The 23,245-nt window shown below is 39.4% G+C and overlaps 2 protein-coding genes across 7 annotated transcripts in view; one reads left to right on the forward strand and one right to left on the reverse strand.

The window, feature by feature from the left end:
• Positions 1–177: 177 nt before the first annotated feature.
• Positions 178–21,113, reverse strand: ORC4 (origin recognition complex subunit 4). Of its 4 annotated transcripts, XM_054972710.1 has the most exons (15): positions 20,753–20,966; positions 18,066–18,157; positions 16,736–16,805; positions 13,292–13,368; positions 10,979–11,069; positions 10,022–10,097; positions 8,558–8,643; positions 6,500–6,548; positions 5,704–5,855; positions 4,765–4,938; positions 4,033–4,119; positions 1,794–1,902; positions 1,102–1,197; positions 944–1,011; positions 178–504 (listed from the first exon to the last, which is right to left on the reverse strand). In XM_054972710.1, exons 3-15 carry the CDS (start codon positions 16,790–16,792, stop codon positions 322–324), a joined length of 1,305 nt encoding a protein of 434 aa, XP_054828685.1. In that variant the 5' UTR covers positions 16,793–16,805; positions 18,066–18,157; positions 20,753–20,966; the 3' UTR covers positions 178–321. The 4 variants fall into 4 exon arrangements, with proteins under 4 accessions (XP_054828685.1, XP_054828687.1, XP_054828684.1 ...); XM_054972712.1 differs by lacking the exon at positions 18,066–18,157 and having other exon boundaries at positions 20,874–21,113; XM_054972709.1 differs by lacking the exon at positions 18,066–18,157.
• A 308-nt stretch (positions 21,114–21,421) lies between these two features.
• MBD5 (methyl-CpG binding domain protein 5) overlaps positions 21,422–23,245 on the forward strand; it is a 198,807-nt gene continuing 196,983 nt past the window's right edge. For all 3 annotated transcript variants that reach the window (XM_054971421.1, XM_054971422.1, XM_054971423.1), the window contains exon 1: positions 21,422–21,850. The gene's annotated coding sequence lies outside the window, so the exon portion shown is untranslated. The remainder of the gene's footprint in view (positions 21,851–23,245) is intronic.

Below are 23,245 nucleotides of genomic sequence, written 5' to 3' on the forward strand. Positions count from 1 at the left end.
CTGCTGCTGTTCCACACTTTGGGTAAAGCACTAGTTATATAAAGAGAAGGACACACAGGTACTCCAAAGGAACAAACATTAGGACAAACTAAAGAGAACAGGACACATATATAGTTAAAAGATATGTACAAGCCCTTTTTCTAAGCGAAACTGAATGAAATTGAGTAAGCCCAAATCTGAATATTGTAGCTTTGAGACTGGCATTTATTTACTTTTTTGAAAAACTTTGTTAAAAAATACAGATACCACACTTGTTTTAACATAACACATCCCATAGCTGAAGTAATTGCTTTTCATTGGTAGAGCTGATGTGCAGCCCTCTCAGTTTAGTGAAGATGTAGCCCATTGTTTGACATCGGTTGGGCAGTTTGGGTAGACCTGCACAGCATCCATTATCTGGCTATTATCCAAAAGCAGTTTCATGAGCAAGTATTCTTTCTGTGCACATGTCGAAATCCCTTCCACAGGCTTTATTAACTCAAGCTGCTGCAAATGTTCAAAAGCCTAGAACCAAAAAAATCCAAATAAATACAAATAATTTTTCATTCACTTAGTTAAAAAATAGAAACCAACGTACACGGAATGTACGAGTTATATAAATACTTCAGACACAAGATACATCTAGACATAGTCTTTACTGTGTGACAGCAAGCTAGTTTTATTCTTATTAGCAAATCCATTCTGAACTTTTACATTTCGGGTAAGAAACTATGCATATTCACTTACTATACACCAGAGGGCAGTATAGTACCACTCAATGATTATAGACATAGGCATTAGTGCAAACCCCCTCTTGGTGATCCAAGACACAACCCAAAATTTTGGCATCAAGTTTAGAGGAATGGAAATGATAAGAATACTTTAAATATTTGAAAATACTCAGCTTTTGTGACAATAAAACAACATTCTATCAACTACCAAGTAACCAGCAAGTCAGAAATACCTTCATAACTACAGGTTTCTCAAAGCTGTAGACAGTATGTGCCTTCCTCTGAACAAACTTCTGATACTCTGTATTAACAATAACAAACATATTACGGTTTTGGGAGAAATAAGCCACCAGTTTTATACATAACCCATGAAGCCATGATAGCACCTCACCATTATAAACCATCTGGAAGTTGAAAGGCTCTCCATCATAAATATCATTTAAGTGTTTCATAGCTATTATGAGGCAGAACTCCAACACAGACAGACCTGTAAAAGAAAGATACTAAGTTTCATTTCATAGTAATGCAGCATTCATGATAGGGAGTTTAATCCAAATGGGCTGTTCAGCATTTACTTTACTGGAATGGTACTCCTGGTGGGTGAAGGGGTAAAATTTTTGCAGATTCTCTACTCCCCCCCCCTTCCACTTTGCCCCCTAATTCTGCTTGAGAGGTTGCCCTGGCCCCTGGAAACACCGTTTCTGGACATTCAGTTGTCTTGCAGCTGGAGAGGGAAATTATGTGCACTTCCAAGTACTTCGGATCCCTTGTAATTGTGGTAGAACTCCACCCCATCACTGCACAATACATCAGCACCAGGATATAGATATTTGTTCTGTCACAATCAAACAGTAGTGCAAGACCACTTATGCTGAACCTGCTTCATTCTGCACTGGGGATTTAGGCATCAGCTATGAAAGGGTAACTCAACAGCAAGTTTTCTTAAGTATCAAATCTGTAACGGAAGAGTAACTATTTGCCAGAAGTGTTTTTGGCCTATGCATGACAGGGGTTCAGGATTATTCATCCCGCGCCAACATGGAATCAAATAGCACTAAGGCTACAAATAAACTACCTTCTTACCATGTACAATGTTTGCTTTTGAGTCCACTCTACACAGTTTACTTGCTTCAAGAATGTCTGATGTACTTATGTATGGATGTGATGAAGTTACACTACTTAAAGCAAGCATCTAAAGGAAAAAGAAATAACACTATGTTTAGCTTCTGAGACTGTGTTAGCCAAATGCATCCCCATATTGATTTCCACTAGAAAATGTGCATTTTAGTCCTAACTGACCATGTTTTATACTGGTTGCAATGATAATTTTAAAGTCTTGATAGTTTGCATCTATTAAAAGGAACATGAATTGGATTAATTTTCCTCTTCACATTGTTTTAGAAATGGTTCATGTAACATTTATCCAAGTTGAATATCTTACACTGATGCAGTCCATAGTGAATGGCGGTATTATGAAGATGGTAGCCAAGAATATTATGAATAAGAGGAAGACATGCAAAGGACTTGCATGGGACATCTCACTTACTCCTCTCCTATTTCTTCTTCCCCTTTCCTGAAAGTGTTCAATAGCCCCTGCCCTTCTCACCCACCAAACAATCTACCTTACATCTTCCCCCCATCTTCTGCTGTGTTTTACTTTACTTATATCCTTCTTTCTCCACAATGGGGACCCAATGGAGTTTTCATCATTCTCCTGTATTTTATCCTCACAAGAACCCTATGAAGTAGGTTACAACTAAGCAGGGCTTTTTTTCTGGGAAAAGAGGTGGTGGAACTCAGTGGGTTGCCAGCACAGGGGGCAACTCTTTGCAGGAGGTGGTGCCCCTGGTACCACATGTGCGCGCACAAAGTGCACACATGCTCCCAGGGCCAATGACGTCACTTTGGGTCTGCTGGAACAAGGGAGTTTTTAAAAGTTTAAATCACCCTCAGCGAAAATGGTCACATAGCTGGTGGCCCCGCCACCTGATCTCCAGACAGAGGGGAGTTTAGATTGCCCTCCACGCCACTCCAGCCATGTGACCATTTTCAAGAGGTTCCGGAACTCCGTTCCACTGCGTTCTAGCTGAAAAAAAGCCCTGCAACTGAGTGTGTTTGACTGGCATAGAGGTCACCCAGTGAACTTGCACAGCAGAGTGGGGATATGAACCTCAGATCCTCATCTAATCCCCTCTCTGCTTTAGCTTGACACTGTAAACACTACACCACATTGTTTCATGGAGTGGCTGATATTCAACAGTAGTGAGCAACTGGGCCTGGGTCAGTCATGTAAGTTGCATAGTAGCAAGTAACCCAGTGGTTGCTGCCTTGCACCAATGAACCCTCCCTCAAAAGGCCGAAACAGCCCAAGAAAGGGCCCTGTCCCCTTTCCTAGCATTTTACTGACAGAAGCCAAGGCTTGAAAGCTGGAAATACTGCTGTAGTTGCCTAGCAATGGCCATGGAGGACATTGTTTCTTAAAGCTAAAGACTCCTTTTATCATTTCAGGAGGGTTTAACCCCCAATATGTGTTTTCAAAAATATCTGCAGAAAATGTGTGCAAAAATATTTAAAACAAACATTTTAATATACAAGTATGACATGTTCACCATTTCCATCTAGAGATGTTTAACACTGCAAGGGAAAACTGTTTCCCTATTTCCACCACTTTTAAAATTTGTTCTACATGATGGAATATAACATTTTCAAGATCTGGTGCAATGTTGACAACGATGGTGAAGTGTCATTACAAAGGCAACAAGGAGATTTATCCTGCCTAAGAAAAGGCTGTGATCTTTACAACATGAAATTGCAGTTCAGTTTAAGTCTCTTCCATTGGACAGTTAAAATGTTTGTCTTTTGACTCAAATACTAGACAAAGCTATTTATTTAGTTTTTCAGGGATGTAAGAGGTTGCGAAACAAAGAACTAAAAATCACTTCCGCAAACTTGCTCCCTTTGCTTTGATCAAAGTACATGTAAAGAGTTTGATTTTACTGTCACGATTAAAAAATAAATTAGCTGATTTTCTTGCCCCACTCCACAAAAAACTCTGGATCTGAAAAGATGAAATATACAAAAGGCAATGAAGCTCACTGGGTTGACCTTGGGTCACTGTGAGGATAAAATAGGGAAAGGAGAACTATGTTTGATTCTTTGAGCACACTCTACTGGATAATTGAAAGGTTATTAAAGATGGATGATAAAAGATGCAAGACAGAGGTCCCTTACAACAAAGATGTAAGTACATCGACACTTACTGTAGTTGTTACATGCTGCAGCCACTACAGAAATGAAATTAATCATTTTTAAAACAGCTTACCAGCAGCATGTAGAGAGATCGCAGATCTTTGCTATAATGGAATTGATCTTGCAGTACATCTTGCATGATTTTGTCTTCAAAAAGATGCTAGAATAAATTTTTAAAAATAATGATTTGCAGAAGAGTCTACATAAATTAGTCTTTATAGTCAGTAAGGTATTTTTCCACCCTAAGTTGTTGCACTTACAAAGGAAACATACGATATTTGGTGCAAGATCAGAAAGATGCTTCCCATCTTTTGGATGTTTTTGAAAAGCAAACAAAACCCTTTTAAGGTATGCAGAAAGAGTAAGCTACTAGAAAAGCTATTTTCTGCTATACTTTAAAGAGACTTCATGCAGAATATCATGTTATAGGACACTGTCACTATATACTTGCATAACCCAGGTAGGACTATTTTTAGAAATTTTAATACCTGCTTGAAAAGGTTTTTATATAAGCTTACAAATGGATCAATCAACTGTAGATGGGAAGGCAGTGACCACAGTAATGACAACCACCAGGGCCTATGAACTGACCAGGACCGAAGATATTACCAAGTTATACTTGATATGCGGCCTATCTTACATCTTTTTACTTAGAAAAAGAATTTATTATTTTAAAATATAATTACTACCTTGGAAACAAAAATGTCTGTTCTCTTTATTTTTAGGTCATATCATCTTGGTTATCTGAAGCATGTTCAGCAAGACATTTCAATTGTTTGGTTACTGATACCTTTATTTCAATTACCTGCACATTCTTATTCCATTTTTGAGCAAAGTTTTTTTCGGCAAATTCTGGAGGCAAGGATAGCTGTTCTTTACAAAAGTTAACGTATTTTTTAAAATCAAAAGAATTCATTAAATATATCTGTCGGTGGGAAAATCTTGACTTCACTCTCTTCTCCATGAGTTCTAGAATATCCTATAAAAAACAACAAAAAGCCTTCAATATTACCATTCAACCCAATTTTACAATTATACAAGACACCTGAAATTTCAAATAAACTCCTTGAAAAATGGATTCAAGCTTTCTGTAGTGCTGCTCAAATGTCAAAATACAACTCTCACTTCAACATATAGGATCTAATATGTAATCATAATTATATTTCACAATTATCCAAATACAAAAATTACATACCTATCAAAACAACCTGCCTAATATTTTCCTCTGGTTTCACTTTGTTCCGACACTTAATAATGGCCAAGTTTTATTAAATTCCTGAAAATAATAATTCTTTTGCCATAAATATTAAATCTTAATCTCATCCATAATAATTATAAACCATCCTTTATGGAGCTAGACGGCACCTTTTAGGGGGTTATTTTGTTTCTAATATTGAATCAGTAACTATCTGACTGCTGTTAGTAAATTCCTGATTAGGTATTTATTTTTTTACAGTGTACTCATACAGAACGAGAAAAGGGAGAACTCAAACAGAACAGAATTAGATGTCTTTAACAGCATGATTCCGCAAAGCTGTTTTACTTTCAGTACAAGCAGAGGTTTCAGAATTTTGACTAAAGCACCATCTAACGCCCATTTAAAATCTCTAAAACCACCTTAGCCGCCCACCATAGAAGAACAGATTATCTGAAGTCAGTTCAAGAAAAGTGTCTTGAGAAATCATTATGTGAACTATATGTTCCAAGGGTTCTGTACATTAAGAAAAAACTAAACCCATCTTACCAGTCTACAAGTCAGACCAATAACAGCTATAGGTGTCTGTGCAGATTGGGATATATCAAAGAGGTTATACAGTAAAGTCTGGTTCTTATGATGTACAAAGAGATCAAATTCCTCCAGAATGAACAGCACTGGACAACTGTGAGCACGGTCACCTAAAACAGTAAAGTTTAAACCAAATACATTAGTATTAAAGGGCATACATTACCAAAACCTCAATATAGGTGTCTTTGAGAAACTGAAGGAAATGTATGGTAACGCACAATTCAATAAACAAAAGCTACAATTCATTAGAAAAGGAAGTAGTCTTATACGATCCTTTTCATCTCTACCACAGGATCACAAAACAGTTTCAAAAAACAAAGTCGGTAACTAATGCCATTGCATTGATTTAAATTTACCTTTACAATTAATCAGCTAAATGACTGGTCTCCCAGTTAGACTAGTGTAAAGTATGAAGCTTATTTTTAAAAATCAAACACATCAGTGATCAAATTTTGAAAAAATCCTAGCAACATTTCCCAATTTTGTAGCATCTCATTTTCACTTGTTTCGTATCACTGAGTAGAATAAGGATGACTTGGATGACACCAGTTCCCTGCTGTAAAATCCTAACAGGAAACTAAGACGACTTTGCAGAGTCAATATTAGTCTTCCATTTACATCCTAGCCTTTCCCACCAGGCTCAGCCACTTGAGGTGCAAGTCCATTTTTCTCTTCACTTCAATGGCCTCTACAATTTACAATACAGTAATACTATATTAAATCACACATTCTTTGTCATTTGCTACATTTTTACCTCTCTTTAATGCTTCAAGAAGAAATGCAAGATTTTCTGCAAAACTACCCTATAAAAATAAAAAATTGAATGATTAGCTTTTTTACATTAAGATCAAACGATGAAAAAAATGCTAAGTCAACTACCATTTAAAACAGGTATTTCTTAGAATTAAATATTTTGTTATATTGTGTTTGTTTTGGATAATGCAAAATACTAACTTCTGCCACAAGAATATTTTAACCTTTGAATTAAAAGTGTGAATTAAGAGAAATATTTGAACAAGGAAAAACAAGGAATAAGGAAAAACTGGAGGGTTTTTTTGCCATCTAGCATTTTCTATGCCTCTAAAACAAGAGAGTCATTAATGTACTTCACAGCTTTCTAGGACCCATCTTGACAGGCAACACACTAGTACACAGGTCAGCACTACTCTCTTTTAATTTAAGAGCTAACATGTTAAAATTCAGAAGAAATAATCAGAAAGACCGTATAAGAAATCCCATTTACATAACTGAAAATGTACATCACTGATAGTTGGCATGTTGTGTAATAATTCAAAAAGTTTCTGCAGCTCATATTTGGTCACTGTGAGGTCTCATAATAGGTAATAAACATATATACATTAACTTAAAAGATTTCATGTTCTTTTTCCTTTGTTCCTTACTGAGTTATATGTTGCAGACCCCTTGGCTCAGAGGATCTGTGAAAAAGCAGGCTGACTTCCATTTGAAAGAAGCTTACTAACTGGTGTTACACTGGGCTGGAAAAAAAATACACACCAGGGTATGGCAAAATCTGCAACTTCATAGTGTGACATAGAGTAACTAAAATCTGGTAAAGCCAGTTGTCCTCCATTCAGAGAACGATGGTGGCTTCACACATTTCAGCCAAACAAAGATGACGCGCTCTTGTAGGAACTTGAACGCTTGACTTCACCCACAAGATACAAGAGCATTAAGTGAAATTCCAACCTGGCTACTGGAGACATGCGTTAAGTTTCCCTATCACATGTTCTCTAAAGAAAAGAAAGCAGATGTGTGACTCATTCGTACCTCCCTTATATTTTCCAAGTAACACATAAAGCAGCTCTCAACTGTACTCTATTTCAGTGATTCATGTGCTTTGTGGGACTACATCTGACATTCTAATTAGAGGTGGCTGAAGACATTGACTTTTACGCTAAGGAAGCAGTCTTTCAGTTCAAAGGACTGTTTTGACATGCGCTGTAACTTTTGACTTTAACATCAGTAGTTTCCTTGTTTCCTCTGCTGAAAGTTTGTAGCCAAATAAGACAAGATAATTTCTTCTAGGATTTATTTTCCATTATTTATTCCCATAAAATAATAATAATTCAAGAAGTGTTCAGAATAACTATGTTAAACCAAGGCCATTGCACATTTTCATTTATTTTAATTTATCCTACCTCTCAACTGTAGCTTTCTTGGCTAAACTAACTATTTCCATCTACTGTAAGAGTTTTATTCATTTTGAAAGTCTACTACATGGTTTCCTAATGTAGTATTCACTGGTACTTCACTGAGCGTGTGCTGAGCTTTTCAGAAAATCAGCGGGGCCATTGTAAGGCCAGACTTGTTACTGTCTGTCCTCATTCAAATAAAAGCATTTTCCATACCATGGGAAGATCGGGCAAACTGGTAAACACCTGGGCTCCATTTCCCCTTCAGAAGTGCATTCTTTTTTCCCCACCTTCTCTTTTGGCTCCTTCTGCCCTCTCCGTTTTTATTCTCTAGTACTTTTGTCCTTCCCTTCTCCCCCCTCAAGCTTTCCCTCCTTTCTTTTTACTTCCCCTTCTCCCGCCCGCCTCTCCTTATGATTCCCTTCATTTCTTTGAGATTCTTTTGCAAAATGAGGAGGGATGTACTGGGTTTGCCTCCCCCTCCAGCAGCAGCCATTTGGGGTTTGGCTCCACTGTCTGTGGCAGCCATCTTCAGGCAGCACTCACTGACCTCTCTCAAAATCCCAAAGGTGCCTGCAGACCCAAAAAGGTTAGGGACTCCAGTCTATTGCAACAACAGCCCATTAATTTTTTTAAAAGATCTAAACTTTTTTACTTACAAAAACTTTGTCTCCAACTACATTTTCCAGATCTAGCTGTCTTGTAATCTCCTTGAGGGCAATTTTATCATTGGTCTGTAACAGTCCTACAGGACAACAGTAGATATATAACCTTTATGTTGCTTATCCTCTATGTAAATTTTAATGGTAGAAATCTTCTCACAAAGCAAAAGTGGTAGACAAAGACAGCATTCAGTTGATGCAATAACAACAACAACGTATCACCCACTCAGAGCAGTTTACAAAGCATGTTATTATCATCCCCACAACAATCACCTTGTGAGGTGGGTGGGGATGAGAGAGCTTCAAGAAGCTATGACTGACCCAAGGCCACCTAGATGGCTTCAAGTGGAGGAGAGAAGAAATCAAATCCAGTTCTCCAGATTAGAGTCCTTCTACTCGTAACCACTACACCAAACTGACAAACACACCATAGTTTTTCCCTATGTGAATGATCACAGGGAACCACAAACAAGGTGGCTTGCACCTCCCAGCTTCCACCAGCTAATTTAACACTCCTGCTTTTGCTGCAGACTGCAGTTTGTTTTTACACCAAATCACCAAATGCAGTCTGTGATGTTCCCTAAAAATCAGTATTCCAAACAAGGATTACATCATGATTTAGAATCCTGGTTTAGAGGGAAGAATACACATCCCTCTCAGCCTCATTCATACAATGACATACTAAATCACCCACAGTAAATTTTAGAATTGCCTTGGCCTCAACCATTTAGGGGCCTCATCATATCATAATTAAATATGTATTCTCTCCTTAAGAACAGATAGTAACAGAAATGAGCATGCTGGCATTGTAACTTACAGGATATGTCACTTAATCACATGGTTTGGATGTCTCCAATTATTTAGTCTTCAGGGGAAGAATTTATTACTCATATTAATTTTGTATTAGAATAATCAGTGATTTTTGAAGATGTTTATGTACTTTTAAACTATTTACCTTTCCCCTGGAGTCTAACCAATAGTGAATGAAAATGGATCATCCATGCTCTTACTGTAGCCAAAAGATTTATATTACAACACCAGAGAGCATATAAATGCACACTTTCCCTATTTCAGTGGATAGAGGACTTTACTTTATCAATATCTGAAAGTATGGCATAGAGATGACAGTTGGTATAAACTTATTGTTAGAGTTTTGGAAACCTTTTATAGATGCGTATGTGTAGGCTTACTCCTACTGTTGTCATTTTTATCTATGTTGTATGAGGTTTGTTTCAATTTTCAAAAATATCATTTTAAAAAGGGAGAGAGAAGACATGACAGAGCTGACTGTGCAGTACTACAGAGGCTTTGTTCGCAATTCTGTCCCTGCCATCAGTGGGCATGATGGCAACAAGAGAAAAGCTCCTTCCCATTTTGAATTCACACAGACGAGCCCTGCATAACAAGTCTAAGTTAAAGCAATCCTCAAGAAATGAAGCAAGCAAATTGTGGTTTTCTTACCATTTAAATGAACACATAAGATGTTATCCCTCACTTGCTTTAATTCCATGAGTTTTTTTAGGGTGTAACTTATTAACTAGGAAGAAACAAAAGAATAAAGTAAGACACCTGGTGCAAGAGGGAGCACACAGCACTGCTTATTGCATACCACTTACTAAGTGATCAGTCAGAACTGAAACAGTGAAGTCATTAAGGTCATTGTTTGTACGGTAAACTTCTTCTACCTAACAGAAGAGTCATCAGTATATTTAGTATATACAATATATTCAGTCATTCAGCAGCGGATTGTGCATTCCACCTCTTTCATGACTTCTTGTAACTTATTTACATTTACATGACCCTTACTCCCTCCCTGCACCCTCTCCTGCCTCCCCTCACCACCTATATATCACTGGCTAGTTTCTTCATCCCTCCATGCATCTGACGAAGAGATCTGTGACTCTCGAAAGCTTATGCTACAATAAAGTTGGTTAGTCTTAAAAGATCCTAAGCAGGTTTACATCTTTCTAGATGTAACTAGATGACACTGCAAGAGAGCAAGTTGGCCTGCTCTCTTCTTGATGCCACATAACTTCCCTGTCACATATTTACAGCTCTGGGAGTTCCTAAGGGAAGGCATAATAATCCTTCCCATGAACACCATTTGCAGATCCATTTTTGTGTGAGAATAACAACTGAAAGACTGATGATATGATGGTAGGAAATGTTTATGTATGAATTATATTGGAATCTGGAAATCACAGCGCCTTCTGACAAATAAAAGAAAAAATAACTCCGATCATTTTGTACGCACAGTTTGTAAACAGGAGCAAACAATTCAACGGCTACATTCTCTGGGAAAGAGCAGATGCCAAACTTAAAAGCTAAACACTAAGATCTTGTAACATTAGAAAATTCATTGGTTACTGACATTTTAAAAACACCCATGCATCAATCTAACTAATATTAAAATACTACCAGAGTTTTTCCTGAGCCTCGAGGTCCAATAATGAGTGCAGAGTTGCTTTCACCATGGATAGCAGTACGTTTTAACAGCTCAGCTAAATGCCTATGGGAGGAGGGTAAATATAAATAACTAAACTTTAGAGACATTTCTTGGGACAAAGTTAGAAATTTTGAATTTAAAATGTAATACTTAATGAAAAAACAAGGTTAGAAATGAAAAAAAACCAGCAATTAATTACACTTTTAAAAGTATTTAAATACTTAAAATATATTAAAATCCTAAATGTCAGCACAGGCAACAGATATATATGGTAAATTTCATATATACTTGCTTAACGTATCAATAAAAGTTTTGAACCACTCACATGCATTTTCAATGCAGTAAATATTAACGAATAAAAAAAATCAAACAGGTATGTTCCCCAAAGATACCAAAATGGCAAAGATATACCCAACCCAACCTATTCATTAATTTTCCAGAAAAGCACAATAGCACATTATATATTTGAACACACAGCAGGAAAACCACCTATGAAGAGTGAGAAAGCCTTTGAGAAAGGAAGTATGTTTGAGAGCATGTGTCTGAAGTTGTCATTTATGTTTGAGATTCAAGCAGCCATTCTCTTCTTAGAATGAAAAAATTGGTCAGGCAACATGAAACCATACAGTAATTGACAAATTGTAACCTAAAGGCTAGTTATTCAATAAGCAAGTTTACTAAGCATGCACAAACATAGAATTAATTTAACAGAGTAATTTTTGTTTGCATGCTACTTGTTTTTATACAAGATTGGAAGGTGTTGACAGTCTTGGATCTTCCTGACTCTCAAGTTCAGATATCACAGTTATATCCAATTTGAATCAGATACTACTAATATATTGTTCTGGGCCCCTAAAGGACACCAATATCTTACTTGGGAGCAGACTCCTATTGTTAAGCTTATCTCACCTACACAGTTGTCAGATATAGACTGAGGATACAGATGACAGTTCCACTCCAGGGTCCCCAACCTTTTTGAGCCTGTGGGCACCTTTGGAATTCTGATAGCGAATGGTGGGCACAAGCACAAAATGGCTGCCAGAAGAGGCACAGCTGATCATAAAACAACATACTGACTTATATTTAATATAAATATATATATATTTTAAAATTTTAATAAACAAGCAAGAAATTAACAGATTAAAAAATTCTTGTCATTGTATAAACTCTTAGCAATTCATGTTAAACTCCAATGTGTAACAATTACATTAAATACACTTCTCCCAGGTGATGATGGAAGAGCAACTTCTATATTACATTTATATCATACTAGCTTGATACCCATGGTTTGCTACGGTATTTAACTACTTTAAATACAGTTATAATACTTATGGGGATGTAACAGTTTCCTTTACCTGATTTTTACCGCAGAACACAAGAGTTCCACAGCTGACCAATCAGAGAGGGGGATGAAAGCAGGCAGGAGCCTGCCAGCAACACAGGGAGCCTGCATCCCTTTAGGAAAACACATTTTACCCCTTTTTACCCCCTTACGGGGAAAATTTCTTAAAATCCCTTCTTAGTGGGTGTTTACATCATGAAAGGAAAGCTCTCCCGAAATTTCATGTTTCTAGGTCCAGGGGTTTGGGCTGGGCATTGATGAGTCAGTCAGGACACTTAGAGAGGTTCTGAATGTAAAAGAATGTCACATAAAAATAATTTAAGAATTCTGACATTCCAATTATCTTTTATAAAAATTAGGCAATATTTATCCATGAGTATCGGTATGACCTATCCAACGGGTAGGGGAAATAATAGCTCCAATCCTGCTCTTTCCCAAGCAAGAAACAAAGAGCAGCGATTTAGCCCAGCCTCCACTCCCTGCTTCTCTTGTACTAGAATAATCAGTTATTTTTGAGGATGTTCTCTTCTGCTTCTCTTCTCCAGCAGTACTTGTATGCTGAAAGACAAGGAGTGCTAATCATTACATCAGCTCTACTACCTAAGAACTATGCCCCTGCAGCAGCAATATCTAAGGCTGCCTGGATAAATCTGAGTGTTGCTTTCCACTGCAACACATGAACACACTGCAACATCTGTTAAGCTAGGAGGAGAAAAGCACAATCGTAACTATTGTAAAAATCAAAGGAAAACAGCTTTCTTTGGACACCTTGAACTATCAAGACAATCTACTTACATGCTTTGGCTTTTGTAGAGGCACTGAGGATAGGCAATAAACAAAAATGTTTCCCAAAATACTGAACCCTTGGCTATGAGCTTACAGATCACTGTCTAAGGGACCAGTAAGAGATTTGTCTGAGGGGACAAAAACAGCACTCACTTACTTGTACTGAAGCTCAATTCCAAACAACTTTGCACTTGATCCTGGATGACGAAATCTTTCACGAAGTATCCGATGTACCTGCATATTGAATCACAGATACTAACATTCAAACACAGCACAGCCAGCTATTAGTTTACTATACAATAGCCTACTTGTGTACACCTACAGAAATTTCTTTCTATTCTGTGTAGCTCGGGGAATTACAAATCATATAAATTATTTTGAAATAATAAAATAAGATCAGTTTGGTAGGATTCAGCATGTTCTTCTGAAGCAGAGCAAAAGGAATTAAAGGGGTATACTAATTAGAAGCATTGAACAGATATCCTAACTACCTTTGAGTTATAGCCTACATAAGAACAGAGAGGGGAAAAAAGAACTGAGAGGCTGATAAAAGACGTCACATAGCAGAAAAATCATGGCCTCGCATACTTTCATGATATGACCATTGATGTAATGTATCTAAAAAATTTCTGTAAGAAAAATTTCAAGGATATCCAGTACTTGACAAAGAGTTGCATACTGGAGCTACTAACTGGAGCACCCTATGCTACCATGGCACATCAATCATACTTTTTGCTGACAGGTAGGTTGAAGGTAGAAAACTAAAGAGTTATTAATTGGACAGAAACAAGCTCATAGAATCACAATAGACAGGACTACAAGCATATTTCAATACCGCTGAACTACCTCACACTGAACACCTTGTACTGCAATAATATATTATAAAAATTAACAGTTTCCAGGATTATCTACATTTTTAAAATCTTGATATTATATATGTCTACAATTATACACAGAAATTATCATATACCTAATAGCTAATTGACTTTGACAGGCAGATGCTTATATCTGAGAATTGGGACCACCTGGTTTAGTGGTTAAAAGCGGTAGGACTCTAACCTGGAGAGCTGGGTTTGAGTCCCTAGACCTCCACTTGAAGCCAGCTAGGTGACAGCTCTCTCAGAGCTCTCTCAGCCCCACCCACTTCACAGGGTGAGTGTCATGAGGATAATAAGAATACACTTTGTAAACGGCTCTGAGTGGGCATTGTCCTGAAGGACGGTATATAAATCAAATGTTGTTGTTAGTATTACTACTACTACTACTACTACTACTACTACTACTACTACTACTACAACAAACAACAACAAGAAACTGGATGATTTTACAAACATAGAGGAACCCTAGGCTTGCAAAAAAATCTGAAAACCTGTGAAAATTACAACAGGTTTAAATCCTCCCTAAAACCAGGGCTCATTTCAAGGGGGGAACGCGCAGGAACGCAGTTCCCCAAAGAGATCACGTCAGGTAGCCCTGCCCACCTGACTCTCGGCCATTTTGGGCTCGTTTCGTCCTGGGTTGGGGCTGAAATGGCCCGGATCAGGCCTCCGACAGGTGGTGGATCACTCTCCTGTTCAGCAGCGTCCCGATCCTGACCATTTTGGGCCCCTTTTCGGACATTTTCAGCCCCTTTTTGCCATTTTGGGCCCAATTTCGGTCCTGAATGGCCAGGATTGGGTCCAAAACAGCCAGGATAGGTGATGTCAGGGGGTGTGGCATATGCAAATCAGTTGTGCTAATGACACATTTCTGGCGATGTCAAGGGGCGTGACATATGCTAATGAGTTATGCTAATTAGTTATGCTGATGAGTTCCTCAAGCTCTTTTTCTATGAAATGACCCCTGCCTAAAACAAACATGTTTTCTGCACATGTGCAGAAATGCTGCTATCTCTTGTTCCTTGGGCAGCAGTAGCAATGAAAATGTGCTGGTGCTGCAGCTCCAGCACAGGAGCCCAAGAGACATGCAGCACTTGGAGGCAGAGACTGGGAGCTGTGCAGTCCGCAGTGGAGTGACAGTGATGGGAGGGAGGAGAGGATCTGTCCACAAGTAAAGGGACTAGGGGAACAGGGTGAGCTGAGGTAGGGCAAGAGGAAAGCCACTGCCATGGCAAAGCTTACTGTGAGTGGGGTGCAGGCAAACCTCCACTGCAGCAAAAGCTGTCACCTGGGGGAGGAGAACCACCTCTGCAACACAGTATGGGCCAGGCGGGGGATGTTAAGAAAAGTGAGGAGGCAGGAAAGCACAGCAACAATACAGTGAGGGGCAGGGAGCCCGGCACAGCCCCCTGGAATCTACCCCTACAATTTTTGTGTCTCACTTTGTTATTATCTAAAGATGTAGATAGTTTAACATTAAAATCATTATATGATACATTTCCAATTTTGCCATCAGAACAACTAAAGAAACCCTGAGACTTTTTCATGTATTTTCAGTCTGAAATAACCTTGTGCCATAAGAATTATTTTATTCGTTGTAAAATAGAAAAGAGTTCATAGACAGGTTTCAGTTCATTAGAAATAAAATACTTTGAAATATTTTTTCTAAATTTTTTTAGGCCTTCACAACTCTGGATATGACCAAATGAGTAGCGTTTTCTACCCAAACCAAACAGAAGCTGAGCCAATAGTATAGCTCTGTGGATACATCCTTAATCCTACGTTCTACAGAACTAACTGATTATTTGGTTACCTGACATATTATATAGCAAACTTATCATCAGCTTGTATATGCTTGTGTCTCAAGCTAGGTGTCAGTATGTAATCACTTAAGTACTTAATTCATACTTCATGCACAACAATCTATCTACTCAAGATACACAGCAATGGTTGCACAGGCATTGTACTTTCAAATAACAATAAATCTGCACTCAGTTGCAGTTAGGTATACTCTAGTTGAGATATTCTGTCTTGAGAAAGGATTGGGACTGGATCATACTCTAGGTTTCTTCCCAGGACACATCAGAGAAAAATAATGATGGTGTTTTTTGCTGTTCTTCCCTAATTAAATATTTCAGTTCATGTATTTGTTGCAATTTGGACATAAAAATTTACATGGGGTACTTTTAAAATATTGTTCACTAAATATAAGTGAAAACAAAATCAGATTCTAATTTGCATATATCAAACACTGTTCCCATACATTTTTTCCTGAGAAACCTGTATCATTAGTTAGCAGTATCATTTCTAACAGCACTGATAATCCATGCTTTTTATTTGGAAACTGAATCCACATCTCTTCATATAACAGGTAAATGTTGGCAGATATATGTATGTATCCCACATGAAGCTTAGTCAGACCATTGGTCTATTAAGATCAGTATTGTCTGTTCTTGATGAGCAGCAGCTCTCTGGGGATTCATGTACTCAATTAAAGGTCTTTCACATCACCTGCTATTTGATCCTTTTAACTGCCAGGGACAGAAGGTAGGATCTTCCGCATGCAAAACAGTTTCTCTACCACTGAGCCCCACCCTATTCAGGCATATGCATAATATGTACATGAGTCCCTATCTGCATAGAAGGTATTCTGTAGGCTGCATGAATACACCAGGAGAAATCACTGTATTATCATTGTCTCCCACATTAAACATTTTCCTTACCTTTGATATACATTCACCATTAGTAAAGTTGTCTTCCTTCAACTTACGTTTGCTCATTGTAATTGACACCCTAAGGGAGGAGCGAGAGAAAATTTAAATATAGTGGAACTTGCTCATACATACAAATTGATTCCCAAATCTTTATTCAACTGAAAGGAGCTTGAACATGGAAATAAAGTTTGCACATTTTTTCTCTCCAGAATAAACTGTGGGCCATTTCACACTATAACCCTAGGTTATGGGGAAAATTGTTCCCTAACGGATGACCCAGCATTATGTTCAGTCCAAAGCTTCATTTTCACAAAAAGTGCTCTAAATGTTATACTTCATAGACAACAGTATCCTGCGGTGTGAGATTTGAGATGCAAAAAATCTCCATTCCTACATCAGTATTTTTGGCAGTGATTAGAAAAGGAGATTTATGTTTGACAATAATATAATATGGGGTTCCCCAACATGGTGTCAATGGGTGCCATGGCATTTGCAAGTACTTCTCGCTAAGCTTTTCAGAAAGCGGGAAGGGCATTTGTAAGGCAGAGTGTGTTACTGGCTGTCCTCATTCACATGAAAGAATTGTCCACAGTTGCAATAGCAGCAGCTGCCACTGGAGGATCAGGACTAATAAGCATTCAGGTTTATGTTTTCATTCTTCCTCCAGGCCTTCCTTTTGATTCTCCCTTTGTCCCCCAGGCTTCTGCTTTTCATTCCCTGTGGCGTTTCACCTCCTTTCTGAGACTTGTATTTTTCTGCCTTCCTGACTTACTTAGTGTTCCCAAAAGGTTTTTGCTCCCACTAAAGGCTCTCTTGCTTCAATTTTCTCAGTTCAACTTGTAATATAGGAAGGCTTTGTTATATTTGTAGAATGACAGAACAGTCAGCATGTGGTGGTGGCTGTGAGGTAAAAGCAGATCTTTTATATTAGATAAAACAGATGTTTTACTTAAACTAAGTTTGAGTATATTTGCAAGTACGTAGGCATAATGGTTTTAGAGTAATTCATAACTGTGTATTGGTTTCAGAATAGCTCACAAGCATAATGGTTTCAAGATAGTTACAGATCAAACATTTCTAAATGGAATCAGTCACAAAGACTGTTGCCATGGAACTCTTTGCAGCAGAACTACTCAGACTAAACTGCAATTCACTCCATCCCCTAGGATACAGCTACCGTACAATTACAGCACGCTTCACTCACCCATCCACTCACCCTTTCTATAGAGGCCTGCATTTCTAATCACAGTCAGCATACATTCAAAACCTCACCTTAATTAGCAGGAACTAACACAATTAATTAACACAAAATATGTACGCAACAAAACATCACATTTACCTTCTGCAATTCTTTTGCAAACAAGGATGACGGTATTGTGTTTGGGTTCACCTCCCAAGGCAGTCATTTTGGGGTGGCATTCACCACTCTCTCTTAAAAATTCCAAAGATGCCCATAAGCTCAAATAGGTTGGGCCCCCTGGTATAATATGTATGAATGATATGTGCATTTGGAATGCTCCAAGACTTATTGCAGGATGCAAAGCTACTATACTATACAAAGGGGCTGTAGCACAGTAGTTAAGTGGTTCGGCTGCAAATCAGCACTCTACTGGTTCAAATTCCACTACTGCTATGAGCTCAGTAGGTGGCCTTGGGTAAGCCACTCCTCTCAACCCCAGCTCCCCAGCTGTATTGTGGGGATAATATTAACACTGTTTCATCGCTCTGGATGAGGCAATAATCTGTCTAGAAGAGTGGTATATAAGCGCAGTTGTTGTTGTTACTGTTATTGTTATTATCTGTCATATATGCTGGTTGAAAAGGCTTTTGGCAAAAATAAAACTTCAGAACTAGATACAGTGCTAGTTCCCTGTAGCTGCAGTCTGGGGGAACAGCAACTTTAGCGCCTTATTCAGGCTGCTTATACAGATCAATGTCAAACAGGGAACTGATTTTATCTTTGTCCAATTAAGAGTTACAGTTAGCATTTTTAAAAGCCTTTTTTTTAAAAAAAAAGTATTTCTAAAAAAAGTAAACTCAATACATAGAAAAAAATGTTGCCATTAAGACTGGAATTCTATTCACGTTTATTTAATAATAATTTCCAGGGAATAGACTGAACTTATAAGCAATGTTTACTATCAAGCAGTAAATATAAACTAAAAGAAAATAGATCCATGAAAATCTGCAGCAACGGACTCTCAGTCCACAAATATTTGCATGGAGATTTACTCAACCCTTTTCACTTGCCTCATGATATCCTCAGGCCCTGCCTCAAATTGCTATAATAAAATATCACAGCAACTTCTACCCACTCTTTTTATTTTTACAACATCAAATCAGCTCCCTGCGATACTTAATCTCTGCAAAACTTAGTTTTGGCTTCCTCAAAATTTGAAACCTACAATTTATTTAAATTATTTCTATGTCACCACTTCAGTGTCCTGCTTGAGACAGCTTACAATAGAAAAGGTCATTAAATAGAAACAAGTCATTAAAAATCTCTTAAGATAAAAAAGCCTGGGTAAAAAGTTGTGTTTTGACCGGGCATCTAAAAGACAGTAAAGCAGGCATCAGGCACGTCTCAACAGGGACAGCATTCAAGAGGTAAGGTGCCACCACAGCAAACACCCTGTGTCTCTAGTCATCACCTGACTCACCTATGAAGGCAGGGATAAAGAGAACAAGACTTTAGAGTCAGAGCGTAGCTCATGGGGGTGGTTAGTAGGGGTGTGCACCTGAAAAAGATTCGGGTTTCCCGCTTCGGTTTACCCAAAGCGGGAAAAAGCATCGGAAAAACTCAAAATCTGAAGCGGTATGCCACTTCAGATTCGGGTTTCTAAGTCGCTTAGTATGCTCCGTAAAAATTCAGAGCATACTGAAATGATGGGGGAGAGGGGAGTCCCCCCCCCACCCTTTAGCCCAACCCCCCCCACCCCATTTACCAGGTCAGGCAGAAGGCTGGGGGCAATGCTGTGCTGGCCAGCTGAGAAGGCCTTCCCTGCTACTGTTGCGCAGCTGTGGCCAGCCAGCAAAGAGGGCCTTCCCTGTTGCCATCGCTGTGCAGCCGTGGCCGTTGCGGCTGGCTGGCAGAGAGGCCCTTCCCTGCTGCCATCGCCACACAGTTGTGGCTGGTGCAGCCAGCTGGCCAATAAAGAGGGCTGCTGCCACCGCCACTGGAGGCCAGTGGGGAGGCAGGAGGGTTGCTTCCTCCAGCATGGTGCCAGATAAGTGGCGGTGGGCCCATCTAGCTCCCAATTGCCTAATTAGACTGGCAGCTATCTACAGTCTCAAGAAAAGAAATGTTATAGGGATAGCACAATGGCCAGAAAGACCCAAGTGCAATCCAACCAACTCTAGCTAAAAGGATCAGACAGTTGATGATATAAAAGTCCCTGTTACCTGACATTTCTAAACTAGAGATAGCAGGAAATGCAACATCAGGCAAAAGCATCTATTCTGCCCACTTAGCCACAGCTCACCATCAAATACAGAACACAGTATTGTTTTAATTCTCAGATAGATCCCCATGCCAGCCAAAAGATACTGTGCACAGCTTCATCCTAGCTCTTCCCTTTCATTCTCTCAAGGAATGATGATCGCTCTTAATATGCCCAAGCTCCACATTACTGTAGAGAGAAAGGAGGGAGGACACAGCTTAGTTTCTATTAGGAAAACATAATATCAGGAAGCCACAACTGAACTGCTGCAGATCCACTTTCAACAGCAAGGGGAACCTTAGAGACCAAGAAGATCTTCAGGGGATGTCTTTCGAGAGTCAAATCTCCCTTCCCCCTCAGAAAGCTTATACCTTTGAAAAACCTTGTACCTTTACAGCCTTTTCTTTGCTTCACCCCTTCCACCTCCTAACTGGGATATAAAGGCTCGGGAATCTCCGTTCCTCCTTGTATCTGAAGAAGGGAGCTTTGACTTCTAACACTTATACCCCAATTTTTTTTTTAGTCTCTTAAGGTACCACCGGACAAAAACGCTGATGCTCCACTGCAGACCAACTCAGCTACTCACCTGAAATTTTTTCAACAGAAAAAAAATCGTATTTTTGTTCCTTATTCAAAACGGGAAAAGGAATTCTAAACCGCCGCCTCTCCCCACTCCCCCGGTCCATGAGAGCGAGGCCAACTGTTACCTCCACCAGTCACTGGAGGCTCCCCACGCGCGTGCACGACACACGCGCCGCTTCCACGCGCGACTCTTGCAAGCTCCCACCCAATGAGAAAGGAAAAAGGCGGAGATAAAGAAACGGAATCCTTGTATTGCTCCCTGGGCTTTAAAAAAAAAAAAAGCTTCCCAGCAACCTCCGCGCTCGCTTTTCTCTCGCGTGTATACAAACAACAACACTCCACCCGCCTCTGCCTCTTTTTGGTCGCCGGCCGCCGCAAGGCCCTACTCTTTTCTCGCTCCCACCCCCTCACTTAGCCACTTCCGCCTTGCCTACTCGCTTGTTTTTTCCCGGCCTCCCTAAACTTCCGGCTCCTTCCCCCTTCGCGAGATCCTTTTCCGGGTCCGCCAGGAGCGCGGCGCATTGTGGGTGGCAACCTTTTTCTCCCTCCCCCTCCTTCAGCCCTGCTAGCTCCCTCGGGGCGCATGCGCAGTGACAGCCTCCCATCTTTCTCCCAGCCAGAACCAGAGCCTCAGCAAGCAGCAGCTGATGATGAAGAAGAGAGGGAAGGGGGAGAGGCTGGGGGGGACCTTTTATTTATATTGTTAAAGGGACAGAGCACTAATTCCGTCTTGGATTGGTCTGCGGGGGAGGGCTCGGCCTGAGGAGATTCTAGTTTCTCCCCCACCCTCAGCCTAGCTAGAGGATCCCAGAGAGAGAAGGAGAGTTTTCTTCCCCCGCTTTGGCCGTCAGAGGAGAGAGAGCGAGGGAGAGACCCAAAGCCTCTTAGCAACACAGCCCCGTCTCCTCCTCGACTCCTGCTAACTGCTTGCTGTTGCTTGGCCCTGGCTGGAGACACCTCACCACACACACACAGGAGCAGCAGCAGCCAGTTCACCAGCCCCCCCCATCCCCCCGCTCTCCCCTCCTCCCCCTTTATTACCCTTTGTGTGTCTCTCTCTCCACTGCTCCAGGAAAGGATATAAAAGTGGGGTGCAGCCAAGGTAAGCTTGTTTGTGTGGGGGAAAAGGCGGTTGGGGAAGCAATGCCTGCTCTCACTCCACAATTTCTCTCTGAGGCAAACAGATCTGGGGTGGGTGGGAGGATGTTTGGGTTTTTTTCTTTCTTTCCTGGTTTTCTTTCTCTTCCTACTTCTGACAATATAACCAATTGTTTTCCTGGTTGGCAGAGTGGTGGCTTAATTTTAATTTGGTTCAGCTTGAAAAATGCCAGTTCTGTGTTTTACTCCGCATAGCATAAGAGATGTCATTTTTTTAAAATTCTGTTTGCTTCTTTTAGTAAAAAAAATCTCTCATTCTACAGTCTGTTTTGGCTTTAGGTTTTTTCAGGAGTTTTTTATTTGTATGTGTGTAGGGGTGACTTATGGTACATGTACAAGTATTCTAAACTGCTGTACTCTTTTTATGAGAGTTTTTAATCTTAGTATTTACTATTGGTTGTCTTGGGAAGTTCTCTGTACTATGTAGAGAGGCAGGTGTTTGGATCAAGAGGTGTTTGGGGAAGAAGCTTTGCTAGGCTATTCACCTTTAGGAGGATGTATAGTGCATTTATATTTTTAAAATATTGTTAATATGAAATTGAAATATCTTTTTGTTGCCTCTCTTTTTGTGTATGGGTTTTAAGCTTATGTAAGTGAAACTTACAATTAAAGTAAAAAATTTTGTCTGTTTTGGATTTTTGTGAGTCATTACAGGATCAGGGTCTACATGGTTTTTATTTGAAGGAGTCATGATTCAGAATACAACTCATGATGTCACATTTGTTATGTTTCCTGGCTTTTGCTACTGACTCTGCTACTTTTGGAGTTGTGCTATATAAATAGTTAGTTGGCAAGCTTAAACATCAAATTTACTTATCCAGGGGAGTAATGCTTACATGTGCATAAGAATTGGTTTGTATCTAGTCCTATAATATGTACATTCTATTAATTAGAATAGTACTGATGTCTTAGAGAATTTAGGAGATTTTAGCTTGATGAGTTCAAAGTCCAGACTAAAAACAAAGTTGCAAAAAGTCAAAACTCTGCTTGGAAAATAAGTTAACTGTTACAGGTTACTTTTCTATGACTTAGGCAGCTCTTTTGTAAGGTTACTGTGCTGTGGTTTTGTGTTATTCTTAAGTAAGGACACAATATGCAGTCAGTTTACCAAAGCCTGCAGAGTGTGTTTGAACTGTTATATGTGCACAGATGGCCTGTGCATCTCAACAGGACAAGGGAATCTGACCAAAAAAACATGCAGTTTGATATGTGCTGTTTCCTTAATGTAATACATGAAGCGGTAGGTAAATAATTTCTGCCTTCTGGATAGTCCCCCTTTTTAAAATTTCTCTGACTTGGGAACATAAAACGTGTGTGTGTGTGTGTGTGTGTGTGTGTG

Source organism: Eublepharis macularius, chromosome 2 (genome assembly GCF_028583425.1).
Source record: "Eublepharis macularius isolate TG4126 chromosome 2, MPM_Emac_v1.0, whole genome shotgun sequence".
Taxonomy (NCBI): domain Eukaryota; kingdom Metazoa; phylum Chordata; class Lepidosauria; order Squamata; family Eublepharidae; genus Eublepharis; species Eublepharis macularius.

Excerpts from the sequence above, each read along its gene's own strand:
- ORC4 (XM_054972712.1), bottom strand. The coding sequence starts at position 16,792 with ATGAGCAAACGTAAGTTGAAGGAAGACAACTTTACTAATGGTGAATGT. Across the intron at positions 8,644-10,021 it reads CTTATGTGTTCATTTAAATG|GACTGTTACAGACCAATGAT; the intron begins GTAAGAAAACCA and ends GTTGTCCTGTAG. Across the intron at positions 4,939-5,703 it reads TTGGTCTGACTTGTAGACTG|GATATTCTAGAACTCATGGA; the intron begins GTAAGATGGGTT and ends TGTTTTTTATAG.